This window comes from Rhea pennata, chromosome 3 (genome assembly GCF_028389875.1).
Source record: "Rhea pennata isolate bPtePen1 chromosome 3, bPtePen1.pri, whole genome shotgun sequence".
NCBI classification, from domain to species: domain Eukaryota; kingdom Metazoa; phylum Chordata; class Aves; order Rheiformes; family Rheidae; genus Rhea; species Rhea pennata.
In genome coordinates this window covers 12,077,088-12,095,330 of record NC_084665.1, presented here as the reverse complement: position 1 = coordinate 12,095,330, position 18,243 = coordinate 12,077,088, and the positions used below count along the sequence as shown (strand labels likewise).

Below are 18,243 nucleotides of genomic sequence, written 5' to 3'. Positions count from 1 at the left end.
ATCAGGTATTGCATAAGTAAACTCTTCTGACTGTTGTACAGTTTCTTGATGGATAATTATTTTATTTGAAAAATCATCCTTGTAAACTGATACAGTTTGTAATAATGCTGCTCTGAGCAATGTTTGTATTGTTTTCATTGGCTTGCTAAGAAGAAAACAAGAGTATTCTTTTTAAAGGGAGTTGATTTAAAAAAAATAGAGTTCAGATTCATCTCTTAACTTATTATTTTTTGATCTAGGCCTCAAAGAAAGTGCTGAAGAAATGGTCAAAAACCGGTTAGAAGGAAAGGACAACCTAACTCCATGGCAAAAATATTTAGAGAAGAAGAAAGAAAAACGAAATCTTAAAAAAAAAAGAAAGGTAATGTTTGCTTCAGTCACTTTTTTCAGTTTTTGAAATCGCTGTTGTTACTTGCTTGGATACATTTTAAAAAGTTATGTGGTTTCCAACACTGTTTTGAGATTTGAATGCACATTTGAATGTGTATTCACACATTTGGAAAGTGGTCATTCATTTGGAAAGACTGAGTGTTCCTTATCGAACCTACACAGATAGAGGATGTTCAGAGTAATCCTGGTCGTACATAATATGCTTGCAAAACATTCATTTATCTGTTGATTTTTAACTTGTAACTTTAAAGATAAATGAGTCTAGTTAAAAACTAACTGTTCTGATATACTTTTGAATGCATTGGGAATTTTCTTTTTTGCTAAAATAAACTCATCAGTGCAAAGTTACCGTTAGAATGATAGTTGTGGTTTAGAAATTTTCTGGTCTAAAATAGTAGAGACTTTCATTTCCCAAAGCAGGAGCAGCCAAAAATTAATATGCCTGAAGAACTACTCAAATTTAAAATTGCAAAAGAAAAATAGTAAATAGTTCTGTGCACTAATGACAAAGTGGTCCTATAGCACTGTGAAAATTGCTGTTGTTTTTTCTTTCTGCACAGAATCTAATTGTAAGTGGACTAACTCCTGTGCTGATAAAGTGCAGAAATAGGTGAAGTAACAAAACCTTACTGCAGCTGCTAATCTAACTTCACAAAATTCTTAAATTATTCTGAATCGAATTCATGTTTCAGAATAATGTTTATAAGAGTTATTCCTACAACTTAAGGTAGACTGTCCATTTCAGTCAGTTTTAAATGGCATTTGATCAGTAGCTTCTTAAATCTTTCAGAAGTTGAGTGATCCGAATTTAATAAATTGCACTTTTTTTTTCCTAGCATAACATTCTGATTTGGTCTGATAAATTAAATCAGAGTTTTCATAGTTCTTTCAGCAATTGAATTTATCCTTCTAAATCCAGGTTCATGTTTTTTGAATTTCAGAGCATAAAGTGGGGCTCCTTACTCAAGTTTTTCCCCTGGAAGAGCTTTGTGGAACATAAAATAAGGACATAACAAAGCTGTGATGCTTTATGAGACATAGGGTTTTTGCACACTATGTTCTGTCTTAGTCAGAAGCCTTGTCTAGGAAGGAGCAGGGCAAATGATGTAATGAAACTTGCCTAGTGTACCATAGTGGCTTTTGGATCTGTGACTTCCTGAGCTGGAAGTGATGCCATTCTGAGAATGGTATGTAACTGTTCTTATTTTAAATAGAAGTGGTATACATTCTTCAGAAAGAGTAATGAAGTAGTGAAGAATAGAAGTGTGTGTTACTTTATGTAGTAAGGCTATATTGTTGATCTTTGTAGGAAATAAAAGTGATTACCTAATAATTAGGTACACAGAGCTACATTCTATGCTTTGATTTTTATCACTGAAGTTTGAAAACTGCTTCTTGTGAAGCAGAAAGGATTTCCTCTTGAATATACACCCTGAACTTAATTTATGGCACATTTGGACTGAAAACCATACCATCTACTGAACTTTCCAATGTGTTTTCCCAAATGTAGCGACTGATAGTCTCTTAAAATCATTCTTTTTTTGTAAACATTATTTATTTGATCCTATAATTTGTTGATATGGTTAGCTGGTGCATTATAGTCTATGGATACATCTATTAAAGATTCTTTGAGTATGTAAATTGCCTTTCTTTGGGTACGTAAAAAACTTCTATGGTTCAGTCTTTGAAGCAGCTCTTAAATTACTGATTTGTCTTTAGTTGCAGTTTTTAGTGTGTTCTATTTTTATGAATTTTAGCATATAATATTTCAGTTTTCATGTTCATAGTCACTAATAGAAGGAACATTTAATTTCAGTGGAAACTTATGTAGTAATTTATATGTTGATTGAAATAATGTTTATGTTTTGTTACAGGCTACTGCTGAGAGAGAATTGAGTGGAGATGAACTTCCATCTGATGTCGATCTGAGTGACCCATACTTTGCTGAAGAGTTTGGGAAAATAGGTAGGTCAAGACAGGTAACTTTTCTGGAATAAATGTGCCTTGTCTTTAAATAATGAGCTTTAGAAATTAAGTCAGGCTAGGATAAATGCAGAGATGGCATGTTCAAAATGAGATAAAGTAGATGTTATTTGCCTACAATTGCAGGCAGTGATGATACATATTGTAGTACATGGAATAGTAGAGAAAATATTTCTCCTAGCTTTCATCAGAGACCATCGTTTAGTCAACTTCTGGGGATGTCTATTGGCAACAAGCTAGCCATCTAACCCCAAAATATTTCAAAGGAAAAGAACTTCATTGCCTTTGAAGTTTGTTTCCTTTTACATATACGGGAAGTCAGATATATTATGGTCCCCTTTGAAATTTGAGTCAGTTAAATAAATAGGTCAAATGTTTTTGCATCATCTGCAAAACAAGTTTTCAGGTGGCTGTCTGGGAGGGTAGGTGGCTCTATCCCTAAGGATAATGGCAAAGAGTAAGATGATGTGGGTAATAGCCTGGTTGAGAACAAAACCAAATACTTCTTGTCTAGCAATTAAAAAAAAAAAAAAAAAAAAAAAAAAAAAAAAAAAAGGCAATTTTTTCTTTGTTTCCTTTTTTTAATTCCAGGTTAAATTTGATTTTTAAAACAAATGAGAACTTGATCTTTTTTTCAGGCAAATTGTTTTACCTTTTGAATTTCTTCCTACTTTTTTTATTTATGTATGTACATTTCTGATAGTGCAGCTGCACTGATAATTCTTTATAAAAGCTGTCCTTCAGAAGAAACTAATTTTCTTTGCTATTCGTCTGATACACATTTTTACTAGTGTAGTCTGGCTACCTAAAAACCCTAATGGTGAAATAATAAGCTTAAAATATATCTATGGTATTTTTTTAATTGAAAAGTTTAAAAAGTTTTTACAGTTTGAATATATGATTTATTTTTCTTTAAACAGACCTTTAGTGCACGTAGCCTACTTAAATGGAAAACAGAAACTATTTAAGTTTTCAGAATTACGATGATCTAATACTAAATAGATAGCAGACTTCCTTTATTAGTTTCAGTCTAAGGAATTCATTTTAGCATGATAATATGAACATCAAGACAGTGTTAAGCTATTTTGAAATGTAGTATTTTAGGAAATAACTTGTCTGGCTTGGATTTCTAGGATACCTTTTTTGCAAGCTTCTTGGTCCAGTATTTAATTTAGCTTTTGCTGTGGTAATAGCAAATTTGTTCTAACTACAACTTTGGTGGTTAAGGTTTTGTAGTGGGGATAATCAGGAAGTGAAACCTCCTGGCCTTCCAGGAGCCAAAGCCTAAGAATGACTCATGGAATTGTATATTTTTTTAAAAAGTAGCAACAGATTTACAGATAATCGCAACTCTTTTTTCCAAGTATAGCAGTGTACATTCAGGTTGCATTTAAAAAGAATTCACTTGGTTTAATTTGAAACCAGCCAGCATAGGCTTATATCCTGATTGTTTGTATTAGGAGAAAGTAAATAATTCAGAAAAAACATGGATTTATTTATTTCTTAATGAGCTTATCTATATGTTTAATTATTTTGAAGTATAGAACAATAAGGATGAATCCTATTCATGTTTTAAAGGGAATATCACAATATAAGGTGTTGTGCAATGCTGGTTTTTTTGCCTCACTTTCCTAGCAAGTAGATAGGTGAGTCACGTATAGGATATTTCAGAAACCATTGGGAAGATTTAATTTCTTCAGCTGCTTATTTTTGTTACTAGCAAAAAAGTGTAGATACTCTTATAGTAATGTTTGATGTTTCATGCAAAATATCCTAAAAAATCGGTTTCTTCAGCATTATATGAGAAGTTCTTTGCGTTGTGATGGGGCTCAGCACAGAATGATCCCATCTACAGTTTAAACTTTCTGCCCATAATATGGGGAATGGACTTCTGGTGTGCATGGAGTCTTGCCATGCGTAGGGATGGTAAAACAGACATAAAGGTTATGCAAGTAAAACTTGTTTGCAAGATTACTTAATGATCTACTGAGGAGGAGAAAAACAGAATATTTTGAGCCTTGGAACAGTTTTAAAGGGGGAGTACAGTGGTTGACTGCAAGTCAGTTGACATTTTAATGATGATTACACTTTGTAATGATGATGATTTTAATGATGATTACATTTTAATGATGATTACATGATTACAACCTTGTCTGGCTTTCACCAAATTTACCCAGAACAACCTCTCTCTCATAACTGGGGTTGTTTTTAAGCACAGCTAGCTTATCCAGTTGGGGAAAAGGAGTTATGATGTTCTTTGAACTAAGCTGTATCTCTGCCAGCTTTGTATCTAGGGTACAGGCAGTAATAACTTGAATAATCATAATTTTTCATAAGCCTTCAACAATTTCCCTGAAAGATTGAAATTTTTCCCTTAAACTGACTGCCAAATGATCTTAAATTATCCTGAAACAATATATGACGGGTCATGTTTGCAGACTCAGGTGGACCAGAGCGGAAACAGTGAGGACGCAGTAGAGCTGTTAGGATTTTGGAGTGGGCCAGGTTGACTCGTTCCCTGTGCCGTGTATGGGTCTGTGTAAGTTAGTTTTTGACAAGTTGAAGGAGCTAGAGGGAAGCTAGATTGTAAGGAGGTGTTAGACAAACAGCCTATTCGAGGAACAGTGGTATGAAAAAAAACAGAAGTTCTGAGAAGTCTACTCATGCATGTATTTGCTAGAATTGTCTCTGTTCCAGAAAACCATTTATAAAGCAGGCAGTGATTCTTACGATGTGGAGTGCTTCCTCTCAGGAGAGGCATGGTAAAGCCAATTCCTTGTGCTTGTTATGCCCATCGAGTGCAGACGTGGGATGTAAGCGTGTGCTAATTAGCACTTGTGAAATTTATACCAGTGTTTTCTTTGGACATAATTTTGTATGTGCATAATCCCTAAAGGTTTTTCAGTAGTACCATGGACTAAAATGTAAACCACTGTATGTGTATGAGCCTTTAGGTTGTATTTAAGCAGCCTCATTTTAGTTTAGTATTGTCAGGAAATAATAGCTTGCCACTCTTGTTTTATATTAACATATATATATATATATATATTTTTTTTTTAAAGCTGTAAATCTGTAATTTGGCTTGGCAAGTTTCAGTCTTAGTGTGTCTTTTTCCTTGGGGGTCTCATAAAACACTTCTGTGCATTACAGAATGACTATTTTAACTTAAACTGTTGGAATACCTGAGTAGTGCAATTGCTTATTAACATGACAGCAACCTCCTGCTTTTGGAAATCTGTCAATTGCTTCAGAACAGCTACATCTATTAAACATAATTTCTGTTAAATCTTTTTTTTTTGAAGAAAAGGAATATATATGTGTGTGTGTGTATGTATGTATAATATATATATATATATATTTACTTGTATAGGACTTAAATATACTTTCTTTAATACTAGTTCATATTTGAAGCAACCTACAGGAACATAATGTATCTTATTGCTAGTTGCTATGTTTTTTGAAGAGTTTGGAAAGACTTCCAATAAAGAGATTTTCAGTTACACACCCTGTTACTAACATAATGTAAAAAGCGTAGGTACAAAGGAAACTTGCAAGTCAAACAAATCCATGCGATGCTGAAAAGAAAAATCCAGTTTTGTGGGTGGATGTACACTACTAATCAAGGATAATGTTCTCTGTGCAACCATCCCATCTTTCAATATTGTGTTTTGTAATGGAATTGAAATGGACAGATTTTAATGCCAATTTGAAATCTGATTACCTTGGACCCTTTAGGTAATTTACTAATTTCATCTCCTGACAGAATAAAGAGTGTACTGAATTTTTGTTGATAGAGGAGTTAGTCACGAATTTCCTACCAAATGGGAAAAGAGCTTGTAGCTATCAAATGTGAATTGAATTTTGTTAGCCAAAAACATTCTTAAATTTTCCATGGATGGATATATTTTAGATATCTGACTTATTCTTTCAGGACTAATTTTTTGGCAGCTGAAGACAAAAGTATTGTTTACATGTCAGCTGAAGTTTGTGGAAAAAAGTAATATAAGCAAAGCGGGAGTGAATGTGTTTTCTAATGAGAGCCATAGGAAATGGAAAGAAATTGGAATTTCATTGTATGCTAGAAATATTCTGGTTTTTATCATGGTTGGATAACAATTAATGATTTCTGGGCAAAGTGATTAACAGTAATTTTATGCTTTTGTATAGCATGGTTTTAGCATAGATTAGCATCTATGACTAAACTGTAAATACATTCTGCATAGATGAGCTGTAACTGAGTTTTAAACCAAGTTAGATAATAAATATAACAAACACAGCTTGAAATTCAGCAGGCTTCAAGAATAAGGCACGTCTTTTTCCTAATATTTTAAAATGGCTTTGAGGGTTTTTTCTAGATGTCTTTATAATTGTCCAAAGAAAATACAATTCTTCACAAAGAATTTTTTTCCCAATTGGAACTTTTTTTTTTTTTTTTTTTTTTTTTTACTGTCCTACTACTGTTATTACAAATCTAAATGTCTGCTCTGCCATTTAGATGCTTTCTCATGGTCTAATTTACTAGATGTAAAAAAAACTGATAGCTTTTTAATGATGGAAGGTATCAGTATGACTATATGGAGACAAAAGAGGCTAACAGCAGAATCTGGTTATTTGTGTAGAAAGTCTAAAGGTCTTGGTTAGCTGCATAACTGGCCCATTTCCTTTGTGTCTTTGCAAGGCTTTTGAGGCTGACTTTCAAGGTGCTCGACAAGGTAGATGAGAGACCTCGTGAGAACGGTGTTTGGACTTGAGTCAGTCTCTGAATTTGAAGTCTCAAAATGATGATTGGTCTTTTGCTGTTAGTGCTGGAAAGTTGTTCATGTGCAAAATGAACGTGGTAAACAAAATTCCTGAGCTGAGAAGGAGCTAAACAGTTTTGGGAGCTTGCAGCAGAGACTAGAAGCTTTTCTCCCAGATTGTGGCAGCTATTGGTTCTGCATAGCTTTGAAGAGAAGCATCTGCTGCAGTAGGGCTAGACGAGATCAGACTAGGTGGCAGGTAAATTCTGAAAACTCTGAGGGTTTGGCATCAGCTTGAGGAGGACTCCCCATAGATTTTACACTTGTGTGCAAAAGGGGGGAAAAGCATCTTCAGAATGTGCATATGGGGAGAGGAAATGTGTTAGGAATATGTTAAAAAGAAAGAGAAAATGATGCGTTTGTCAATTCTAGAACAAAATGCTTGTCAGTAGGATGGGAAAAGGTTTTAGTGTAAAGAGTGATTTCAGGCCCCAAGATGTTAGCTGCCTAAGCAGTCAGAGTTTTTTTTTTTTTTTTGTTTTTTTTTTTTTTATCTTTAGTTTTTGGTGTTTTTTTCATAGAAAGTAGCTTAGTATTGTGCTGGCCCCTGATTCACCTGCAGTTGAGGCAACACAAGTCCTGTGACAGATTTTAAAGATAAACTGTCTTTACTTCTATGGTTCAACATTTAAGGGAAGAAGAGGGAAGACAGCTTTAGGACTGGCCTTTGAAAGAAGGGAGAAGAGTTTCATCTTCTAGAATCATTGTCTCTACTTAGCATCCTCATGCCCTGTTTCTTTTTCACTGGTTTACCCAATTCTGGGAAGATAGAAAAGACTTCAAATTTGTTGAAGTCTTATATAAATTTGTTTTTCCCTCCTACACATTAAATTAACATTGTATGAGTTAGGTAAACAGTTATTCTTGAACCTGATTTTTTTCCTGTACATTTTCTGAAAGCATTAAATTAACAATTTAGTACTTGACCTGATGACATTATTCATCTGGATAGTTTAGTGGCAGTGGTTTCTTTGTTCTATTCTAGAAATCCATTTCAAGCTTGGAATCCATTTAGAAATAGTCAGGAGAGTAGTCAAGAGAGGAAAAAATGTTCTTTAAGAAATGTGTCCTGTTCCAGAGTATACTTAGTGATATAACTTGACGGTTTTTTGGCATATTTGTATTTCTAGTCTGAGCACAAATCTGGCTTAATAAAATGGAGCCAAATATCTTCCTTAAGAATACCCTCAGTGGACTACAATAAATTGCCTGGGAATGTAACTCCAAGCTCAAAGGTCAGAGTGTGTGGTTCAGGTCAGGAAGCCTTCTGCTTTCTCTGTTCCTTCTTGATCTAGGTCTACAGGCTTCCCAAAGAGAATGATTTGTTTTCAAAGGATTTGTAAATGGTGCTTTTTTCATTTTAAGTTATGAATACTGTTTTATGCTGTTACTATTCATTACATTTGTCTAATTAGCATTTCTTATCTAAAATGTGTTCTTAGAAATTAAGAAATCTTCATTAGAAGAATATTCATGCTGAACAGAGTAAATTATATTTTTATTCCCCTAATTCTGTTCTTGCTTGGCTAACAGCACAATAGTCTTTTAATCTTGTATATTAATTTAAAAAGCAGTTTCATTCTCTATTTTATTTTTTATCTGTTGTACTTTGTCATTTGGCTGGCAGATTTCTATTTTTCACAGAGAAGAGAGTTGCAGATCTGCTTTTTGTTCTCCTGAAGTATTTATTACAGTGTTCCATTCTGTACTAAAACTTAGAGTAAAACAAGTGAATGATTTGAGGACTGAGGACACTTTAGTTACATTTATGAGTGTATAAACCAATTTGTCTTTAAAGTACCTTGGGATTGGAGACATGTTTGCCTGTTATGATACTGCTTGACTGTTATGATACTCCTGTCTACTGCTGTATGAAAAATACGGTAAAACCTTTTTTTGCCTAACTGTTTAGAAAAAATCATTTAGCCAAATGATTTCTTTCTGCCATTTGAATACTGCTCTCTCCTTAAATTAATAGTGAGCAAATATTTAATGACTCTTAAGTCTAGCTGATCTTTCTTAATTTTTTAGTTTTTCCTCTGCATTTGACATTTAAATACTGACTACAAGAAAAAGAGATGTGCTTTGAAGTTCTGCTCATAGTAGGTAAATTATGCACTCATGTGTAAGCTTGAACAAACCATGTGTATGCAATCTTTGCTCTCAGGTTTAAGGAAGAAGGCAAAATCAACTGAAAGTGCTGCAGAAGATGAAACTGAAGTTGAAAACCAGAAGGTAAAGCATTTTAAAATGTTAAGGATTAAAGATGTTGAATTGTCTGAATTCTGCAAATACTTACGTATGTTTGAGTGGAACTAGATAATTTCATAGGATAGTTATAAACAGCAATACAGTAAACTTGTGCTCTTCTACTAGTGAGAGGTTTTGGAATAAATTACCTAAGAAGACTGGTAGATCATCTGTGCCTTGATGTTTTCAGATTAAAACAGGATAACTTTCTGGAAGAGTTATATTATAGTTGAACATAGCTCGATAGAATTGGGTTACAGTGAAATGTGAGGGCATGGCAACCATAATGACCCCATAGATCCCTCTAGCTTTAAAATTATAACAGTTTGTTTGCATGTTGGGACAGTGCAGAACATTTACTTCTAACATCAGCATAGTATGAAACATTTGTGCTGTTTGACTTTTAATCTTGAAGATTGAATTGTTCCAGTTATTTTATGTTTGCTTTCCATTCTTTTCCAGAACAAGTTAAGTAAATGTATTAACAATTTAGTTTTCATTTTTCAGTGTGAATATTGCTATAAAATTATATACATTCATGATTTCTAAGTTGGAGTGTACAATTATCAAGCTAGATTATTAGTATATGTTGCATAGTTGAATGTGTATATTTGCATTTATTAATAGTTAATAAAAGAGGAAATAAGGAAAAGAGGTTTTTAATATTATACCTCAAAATGTTAAATGAATGTTGTTATGGATGAACAGTTAAGCACTAAGCAGTTAGGAGATGCCTGAAATAAAGAGTGCCTTGACAGTCCTATTTCAACTCACTTATATGTATGTATTTGTAATCGTATAGACTTTACTGACACTGTAGCAGTATCTTTTTCATGAAAAACCTCATTTCATTGTCGACATTGGCCTCTTCCATTGTAACAGGCTGAAATGGCCCTACTTATGATGGACGATGAAGATGATGACAGAAAACACTTTAATTATAAAAAGATTGTTGAACAACAGAATTTGAGCAAGAAGAAAAAGAAACTCTTAATGAAAAAGAAAGAATTATTAGAGGATGACTTCCAGGTAATGGTGGACTCCTGATTCTGACACCTAACTAGAATTTTGTTAGTATTCTGTTTTCAGGAAATAACTGGAGGTTCCATATCATTCTCCTCCCTTAGTCTAGCTGAGGGAGAGGAACGTTTGATCTGTGCTTTTAGAGAATTGCAGGCTGTTTTCAGAGAAGAGAAATATTCTAATAGCAAAGTTGAAGGGGGTGGTCAAAATCAAATTCTGTAAAGTGAGAAGACAGTATTTATGCAAACCCTTGAGCAACTCATTGCATGAAATACTCATTGGTAACTTTGTTCTGATCAGGATCCACTGCTGCTTCCCTACTGGCCTGTTTTTCTCCAACAACAAACCTTTTCTTGCTTTACCAATTGAGGCATACACAGGATTTGTACAAATGTTTACTTGCCACCCTTCTTCAGACTTTTGTGACAGGAGCTATTTCAGTAAGGATGAACAAACAATTTTTTTTTTTTTTTAGCACATCCAGCCAAATCAGCTCAAGAGTTCAGTGCATTTACATTTATGTAAAAGTCAGAATTAAGTATTGTCCTTCTCCGAACCTCTTCACAGTATTTTGCTGTTTTATTTCGTGTTGTTTTGTATTTAAAAGCCTTACTATCATGGGTAAAGGTTGCCTAAAATAAGGTTATCTCTCCTTCTGCTTTCAGGTTAATGTTGCTGATACAAGATTCCAAGCCATGTTCACTTCCCCACTATTTAATTTGGATCCTTCAGATCCAAATTTCAAGAAGACGAAAGCAGTAGAAAAGATCTTGGAAGAGAAAGCTCGCCGAAGAGAACAAAAGCAGGAAGATCTTAAGGAAGCAAGCAGAAGTCAGGAGAATAAGATGGCAAAGAAGGGAGAGGCAGAGATGGCAAAGATGGATAGAAAGGAGAAGAAATCCATAGATCCTGCCTTATCTATGCTAATAAAATCTGTCAAAAATAAAACTGAACAATTTCAGGCAAGGAGAAAGCAGAAAGTTAAATAACTTTTACTGGGACTTTACTTTAGTCTGTGTTCTTCTAACTCACAACATCTTTTAAAATTCTTACAGTATGCTCTGATTCCTACAGACCAAAGTTTTCCTGAAAAGTCACTTCATTTTTGCAGCGAGTTTTGAAGTAACTAGAGTCATGATAACTCTTTCCTTGTGCCCCAACAAATACCTTCTTTTACTATTAATGAAAAACTACTATTGGAACTCATAAGTATAAATCTGATGTTTTCAGAGCTGTTAATTTTATAGCATGCTGTCACTCAAAAATGCTGGAAATGCTGAAGATGGCTACAAAAATCATCATAATTAGATTGTATTTATAAGAAAAATACTACTGCAAAGCATTAGAGTTTGGACTAATTGTTAGAGAAAATCTGTCTTAAAATATTTTTAATTCTGCATCAGTCTGTAAACATATCTCGGATAAAAAAATAGTAATACAACTAAAAATAAAAATGGAAACAATTTTTATACAAGCTTTTTCATCTTTTTAAATGATTGCATATACTCCATTTCATTGATTTTTCTTTAAATAAATTAAGAGTTCTGGATCATGGAGAACTAGTTAATGGAAAAGGTGCAATTTAGGAGAGTTTAATTAATAGATACTGGAAATAAATGGTTAAAATTGACGTGAAGTAATTTGAGGCACTTACTTATACTATTTTCTTCTGAATCCTTTTCCTGTGCCAGTATTGGTATCTTCATATTTAATAGCCTTCAATGGACAAACTCAAAGAAAAAACTAAAGAAAAACTATACCTGTATTAATTTTTTTCTTTCCTGCTACTAATGTTGCATTCCCATTAATATAGTTCCACCCAGCATTGCAAGTATTAAAAAGATGTCAAAAGCAGATCTAGATGATAAAATTTTAGAAGCGGTAGACATTGGGCCCTGTTAGTGTTAGTGTCACTGATGAACATATCAACAATGCAGGAAAATTAAATACAGACAGGTAAAAAATTATCTTTCTTCCCTGGAGTGTGGAAATTAATGTTTGACTAACTTTTCTTCCTTTTTATTTTTTTTTTTTTTGAAGTATTTGCTGATGGAAACACGGTATTTTGTCAAAAAGGAAAGACAAATTCAGAATTGAGGTACTGAAAGAATTTGTAATGGTTAAAAAATACAGTTCCTTCCTAAAGCATTTTACTAATGTAAACAAAGAATGTCACTGAAGCTGAAATTAGAACCTAAAGACAATCAAAACTAGTGTATACATGAAGTATGTCTTAATATGTGAAGGAGATCACTGAGCCAAATTTAGCAAATGAGAGACTATATTCCTAATGGCAAAACTGACAAAATGCAATAAGACAGAATCTGGTAATACAAATGAAGATGATTTTTGCAAGAATATTTTGCAGTAATGTGGTTGAATACTTGTAGGCCTTGGGTATTAAAAATGTAGTTGCTTTTCATTAACTGCACTAGTATCTTCAGATTCATTTTCAAGTAGCTAACAGAAAAAGCTGAGAAGATAATGTGGTGAATTTTGTGGATAGCTGTGATCCAGCTTCTGTGACTTTTAGCCGTTCAAGGAATATGGCAAGACCTGTCAAACCCATTTTGAAGTTTGGAACTGATCAACTGTGATGGAGAAAAGGGTTAAGTATCTCTAGAAACACCGGGTAACCTCTGAACATGCCTGTACAGTGGAGAACAACATAATGATATTTAGTCAGATGCAAATTTACGAAGAGAGGAAAGATACTTTGAGACAGAAATATTCCATCTCGAGAAGTATCCCTGCATCTCTGTCAAGCAAAAGGCAGCAGATACAACTTGAGGAAGTATAAGTCATACAGGAGTGTTACACAAGTGTATCTCACGTGAGCCATGAAAGAGGAGACAAACTTCTCTTGTAATTCAGAAACTAATTTTAATTTTACAATAAAAATTTGAAAAAGTAAGTAGTTTTCTTTAATGCAGTTGCTTAATATTGGCACGTGAGAGACTATAATGTGATTTCCAGGTATTGAAGTAAAGTGACACTAAACTGAAAATGTAATATTTTTACATACTGGCTATTTGTACAGGCTTTTCTAAGTATGATTCATTGTATGGCTAATACATTGTACAAATATGAAATGCACTAAAGACAGTAGCTTATATTTAATAAGATTGAGTGATTGGATACACTAGAAGTACTGGTGACTGAAGGACCTGTATTTATGAAAAATGTACTAAGTGTGTGGAAAACTGGACAGACTAGAACAAAACCGAACTGGAACAAAAATCAGACAAAAGATGCATTTAGCCTAGTGCCTGGTTATTGGCCCAGTGGCCGAAAACAGAAGACAAAAAATGGTGTATTTATAATATTATTCCTCAGGTAGCATTCTGTCCTCCAGCAATTTGTTGCTCAAGATTTCCTGTGCCAGTATTGGGACCTTCATATTTAATAGCCTTCAATGGACAAACTCAGAAAAACCTGTTGCTTTCTGAACGCCTGAAAACTGTTAGCACCCACAGTATCCTTTGCCAATGGATTCCACAGATTAACCGTGCGTTAACCATGCATTGTGTGAATAACTTCTTTGGTTTTGAACCTGCTGTATGCTAATTCATTTTTGGACAGTTGCTTGTTATTCATGTTACTTAAGATTTTTATTGATTTCTATCTTTTCTCCTCAGTTGTTCTTTTCAAGGCTGTATGGAAGCGGTTCTCTACATTTCACCAAGTGGATAAGTTCGTAATTGTTCAAACTGTTTCTTCCAAAAAAAAAAAATAATTTGGGGTAAGACTAACTGTTGAAGGTATTTTCTTTGTAAAAGTATGCTTTTATTCTTGCTTCAAAACTCAGTTTTTCCTGCATTTGATGCACATGCTCTTGCAAAGGAGCGTTCCTTGTCTGTGTATTAACAGTAGGCATAGGCTGCTGTTTTGACTCCCTACCAGTAACTGAGTAGCTTTTACTCTATCTGTGCTTATTTTTTCAGCTCTATGCTGGACAACTTTACTGCTGGAAAACTGTGTGTGGTGTCAGTGAGTTTCTTCTCATCAGGAATGCCCAGATATGCTGAATGACAAGTGCTGTAAAACCCTTAAATAGACCATCTGTACTTTTGAAATGTATCTGTCCTGTATAGTAACTTTGCTAGAGGACTAATCTGAAAAAAAATTGTTATAAAATTAAAGACTTTTAAGTACTGATTCAAATTAGGTGCTGTAAATTATGAAGTATCTCCTGCTCATGTGTACAGGCGTTGGCCATCTTTTTTGGCAGATTAAAGTGTCTGAACATGTTTTGAAATGTGTTCAGTTAGGAAGCCTAGCCTGTATTTGGAAATCATAGTAGGATAAAATACATAAAAATATGGACAGACTTGACAGTGATTAGAGCTATTGATTTAAAAATCATTTTGCTTTCATGGTAATGTTTATACAAGTATCATGTAAACGCTTAATATGTGGTAATTACATTTTCCTCAGCTGCCTTTTTCTCCCTCGCCCCCTAAGCTGCTAAGTCCTGAAGGGATATATTATTTAGGGAGAAGTAGAGGCTCCGTTCCAGCGTGCATCTTAGATGGGAAGTTCTTGCTTTGCTTATGAAGACATTAGATGTAAATCCTGTATTTACTTAGACTTCCCGTTTTGGTTATATTATCCAAAGACCGTTTCCTAGAACAGGCTACTTCATCTAAATAACAATACCAAATTGTTATTTAGAAGGAAAAAAAAAAAAAAAAAAACCCAAACACGTCATTGAGAACACGGAGGAAGCGGTGGGCAGATGTAGACGTCTTCCAGCCCTGAGCAGGGGGAACCATGGTGCAGGGTCCTCTCGAGTTTGAGGAGACGCTCTGCTCCCTTTGACCCTCGTGAGTGCGGAAGCAGGTCGGACTCGCGTGTAGGGTCACGACCACCGGGCTGGGGTACCGCCAGCGGTGGGGCTGCCCAGCGGCTTCCCCCCGGGCAGCACCGCTTACATCATTTGAATACCTGATTAAGGGGGACCCTGCTCTCCCTCCTGCAACTTCCGTCAGCTTTCCTCGCTCTAATCCGTCGTGTCCAGCGATTTCTCATGCTGCGTCCTGCTCGCTTAGCCTGGTCGTTCTGCCAGCGGCCCTGGCAGTCTGTACGATGCTTGTGGAAAAGGTTAGTTTAGTGTTCGCTAATTGTGCTTCACGTGAGTGCTTTAAAAAGCTACCCACAACTTGCATTAATTCAGAAACCAGTATTTTTGTCCTTAAACGTTCATCCCAAGTGCTCATATAGTCATAAAAGAAATTTTGGTAAAACGGTGATAAATATCAATGTAAATATGATTCTTAATATGTAAGACTGATGGCATTTTTCCCAATATTTTTAAGTTACTCAAGATTGAAAACAAATTTATAAGCAACTTCATAAGGCTGAAGCAAGCTTCATTAGCTTTGAATTGAAAAGAATCATTAAAGCCAAAATTTTTGCTATAAAGAGATAGTTTTACAAAGGCCACAGTTCGATAAATCAGCTCTATTCAGAAAAGCATGTCAGTAAGAGTTATGATGATGACGTCTTCAGGACCCTAATGATGCACTGAATGCAGAGAAATTTAAAACAGAGACAGTTTGTATATGTAACTCTCTAAATTTATTAAAGGCCAACCAAAGGTGTTCCTGTCCTTGTGCTCTGCCACTGCAGTCTCACTTGTGCAGAGTCCCCTGAAGCTGTGTGGAGATCCCCAGTGAAACAAAATGTTCAACCAGTGGCACCATTTCTGTTTACTGGCCCTGGAGTTTTACCCATTTTTTAATATATTTGCAAACCTAAATATTTCAAAATCAGGAACCAGGCTAATAAAAATTCCTTGCAACTAGTTCTCCTTGTTGATGTAAACAAACCAAAGAGTGGTTTTAACCATCTCTTCCTCTTAAATATAAAAATGGCACCTAGAAGTTCTAAACTTTAAAATGTGACTTTATTTTTCCTTATTATTGACATGTAACCAGCAAAAGTGGTAGCAATTATGTAAAACATCACGTTAAAAAATAGGACTGTTAAAAATGAGACATAACCAATTTTTCTAGCAACTTAGAGAGGTCTGGTATAAAGATGTTTGTCTCCAAGTTGGCAGCCATTAGAGGCTTTGCTAGGGTATAAGCCAGACATTTAAAGATCTAATATTACAAGTGGAAGTCACAAGAGGGTTTGATTTATTTAATAACAGAAAAAGATCAGACAACCAGAGCTGAAGAACCACGTATGTTTTCTATTATTCTTTCCTTCAAGAAATTAAATGTATTATTTCCAATTAATAGCAACGGTTGGCAATTTGGTAGTGTCCAAAAACAACACTAAGTCGCGCCGGCACATTTTTTAAGCAAGTGTTGCTGAAGAACAAAGCACCCAACCAAAATACTACAGTTTCTTAAAAATAAAGTCTTGGCGATCTGTGTTACATATATTTAAAACTATGGGAGCAAGTAGGCTCTTTTGCACTTGTCTTAAATCATGAGTTACATACCTCAAACCAGTTTTGTAGCTGTGATGATAAGAAGAGCAACAAAAGCAGGATGACGATGCTGCACTGCTGTAAAAAGAAAAGGTGACAGAAAGGTCTGTTGCCTCGTGTACTTTCTCTGTGCTTGACACACAGTGTTACAAACGGGAATATTTTTTGCATGGGCCCTGAATCCAACTTAGATTAAACGTCACTTAAGGTCATTATTACTTTATATCCTCCTCGCCACTAGCACATGAGTAATCCAAACTCAACTCTGTTCCAGCTCGTTTTCAGACATGTGAGCCTGTGCCAGTTTTGAACAACTTTGCTTTTAGCCTCTAGTGAGTTTGCTGGCAAATCTTGCTCTTGTCCTGTTCTTGAAGAGATGCACGAGCCAAAGGCTGGTTGCCACTCCTGTACAGGCAAATGCTTTTGGACTGTGTCCCACGCACACCTTGGCACTGCACAAATTCCATGGCTTTACACTGAAATTCTGCCCAATACACTTGCACCTTTCACTTTTATTATTTCTAGGGCAAAGAAAAGAAAGGAATTGAGGCCGGTAGTGATTTATGTTGACTTGTGACAGCGTGTGTTGAAGATCGACAGAGATTGTAACTCTTAGCTGCAACAGAAAAGCTGCCCATTGCAATCTGCAATGTGTGTGGCTGAACCACTACTCAGAAGTGTTGGCAGGATGTCCATGGAAAATGTAAGTCTTAACAGAAGTGGTTACCAAAAGGACTAAGAATAGCAAACTGACTGTTTTAGAAGGGTAGTAACTTCTACATGTGATTACAGTTAAAATTGTGCAAGTAGGATTGACCGCTCTAGAGTGCAAAACCCCTAAACACAAGCTGCTTACCTTCCTCCTGTCCCCCTATCTGGTTAATGCCAGGGCCGTCACGGGGGACTGGGTGCCTGAGCTGCCCTAAGAGTTGATGACTTGGGCTTGCGCAGGATTTAGGGGCAGGGATGGCAGCACTGCCTGAGCAGCTGAGTCTTTTCCTTAAAAGACTTCTGCAGAAGTGACAACGGAGCAGCCCCAGCAGAGATCGAACCAGGGAAGAAGCACCTACATCTGCTCCTCCCCAATAATTGCTCTGAAGGATGTCCTGACAGCCAGCAATAGGAAAAAAAAAGGTCAGTAATACCCCCCAAAACCCACAAGTTACGCTTTCTCTCTTTTTTTCCTAATGCATACTTGTTGTCAAGGAGAAACTTCCATGTCTTCAAAAACTGGTGGGTTGATAAAGAGTAAAATCTTTCTCATCTACTGAATTTTAGAGCTCTGCATGAGGAAACTAAATGCAAACGCCTAGGAACTAAAACCATGTCAAAAATGAAAAAACAAGTATGGAACTT

General features: G+C 35.2%; 1 protein-coding gene across 4 annotated transcripts in view; it reads left to right on the top strand.

The window, feature by feature from the left end:
- Positions 1-17,430, top strand: part of ESF1 (ESF1 nucleolar pre-rRNA processing protein homolog) — a 42,486-nt gene extending 25,056 nt beyond the window's left edge. For 3 of the 4 annotated variants that reach the window (XM_062571558.1, XM_062571559.1, XM_062571557.1), the window contains exons 10-14: positions 240-361; positions 2,265-2,355; positions 9,340-9,407; positions 10,305-10,451; positions 11,111-14,717. In XM_062571558.1, the coding sequence (XP_062427542.1) occupies positions 240-361; positions 2,265-2,355; positions 9,340-9,407; positions 10,305-10,451; positions 11,111-11,434 (752 nt within the window). In that variant the 3' untranslated portion in view covers positions 11,435-14,717. Of the gene's footprint in view, positions 1-239; positions 362-2,264; positions 2,356-9,339; positions 9,408-10,304; positions 10,452-11,110; positions 14,718-17,412 lie in introns of those variants that run through there. The other variant, XR_009957839.1, reaches the window with a different exon arrangement.
- Positions 17,431-18,243: the final 813 nt, after the last annotated feature.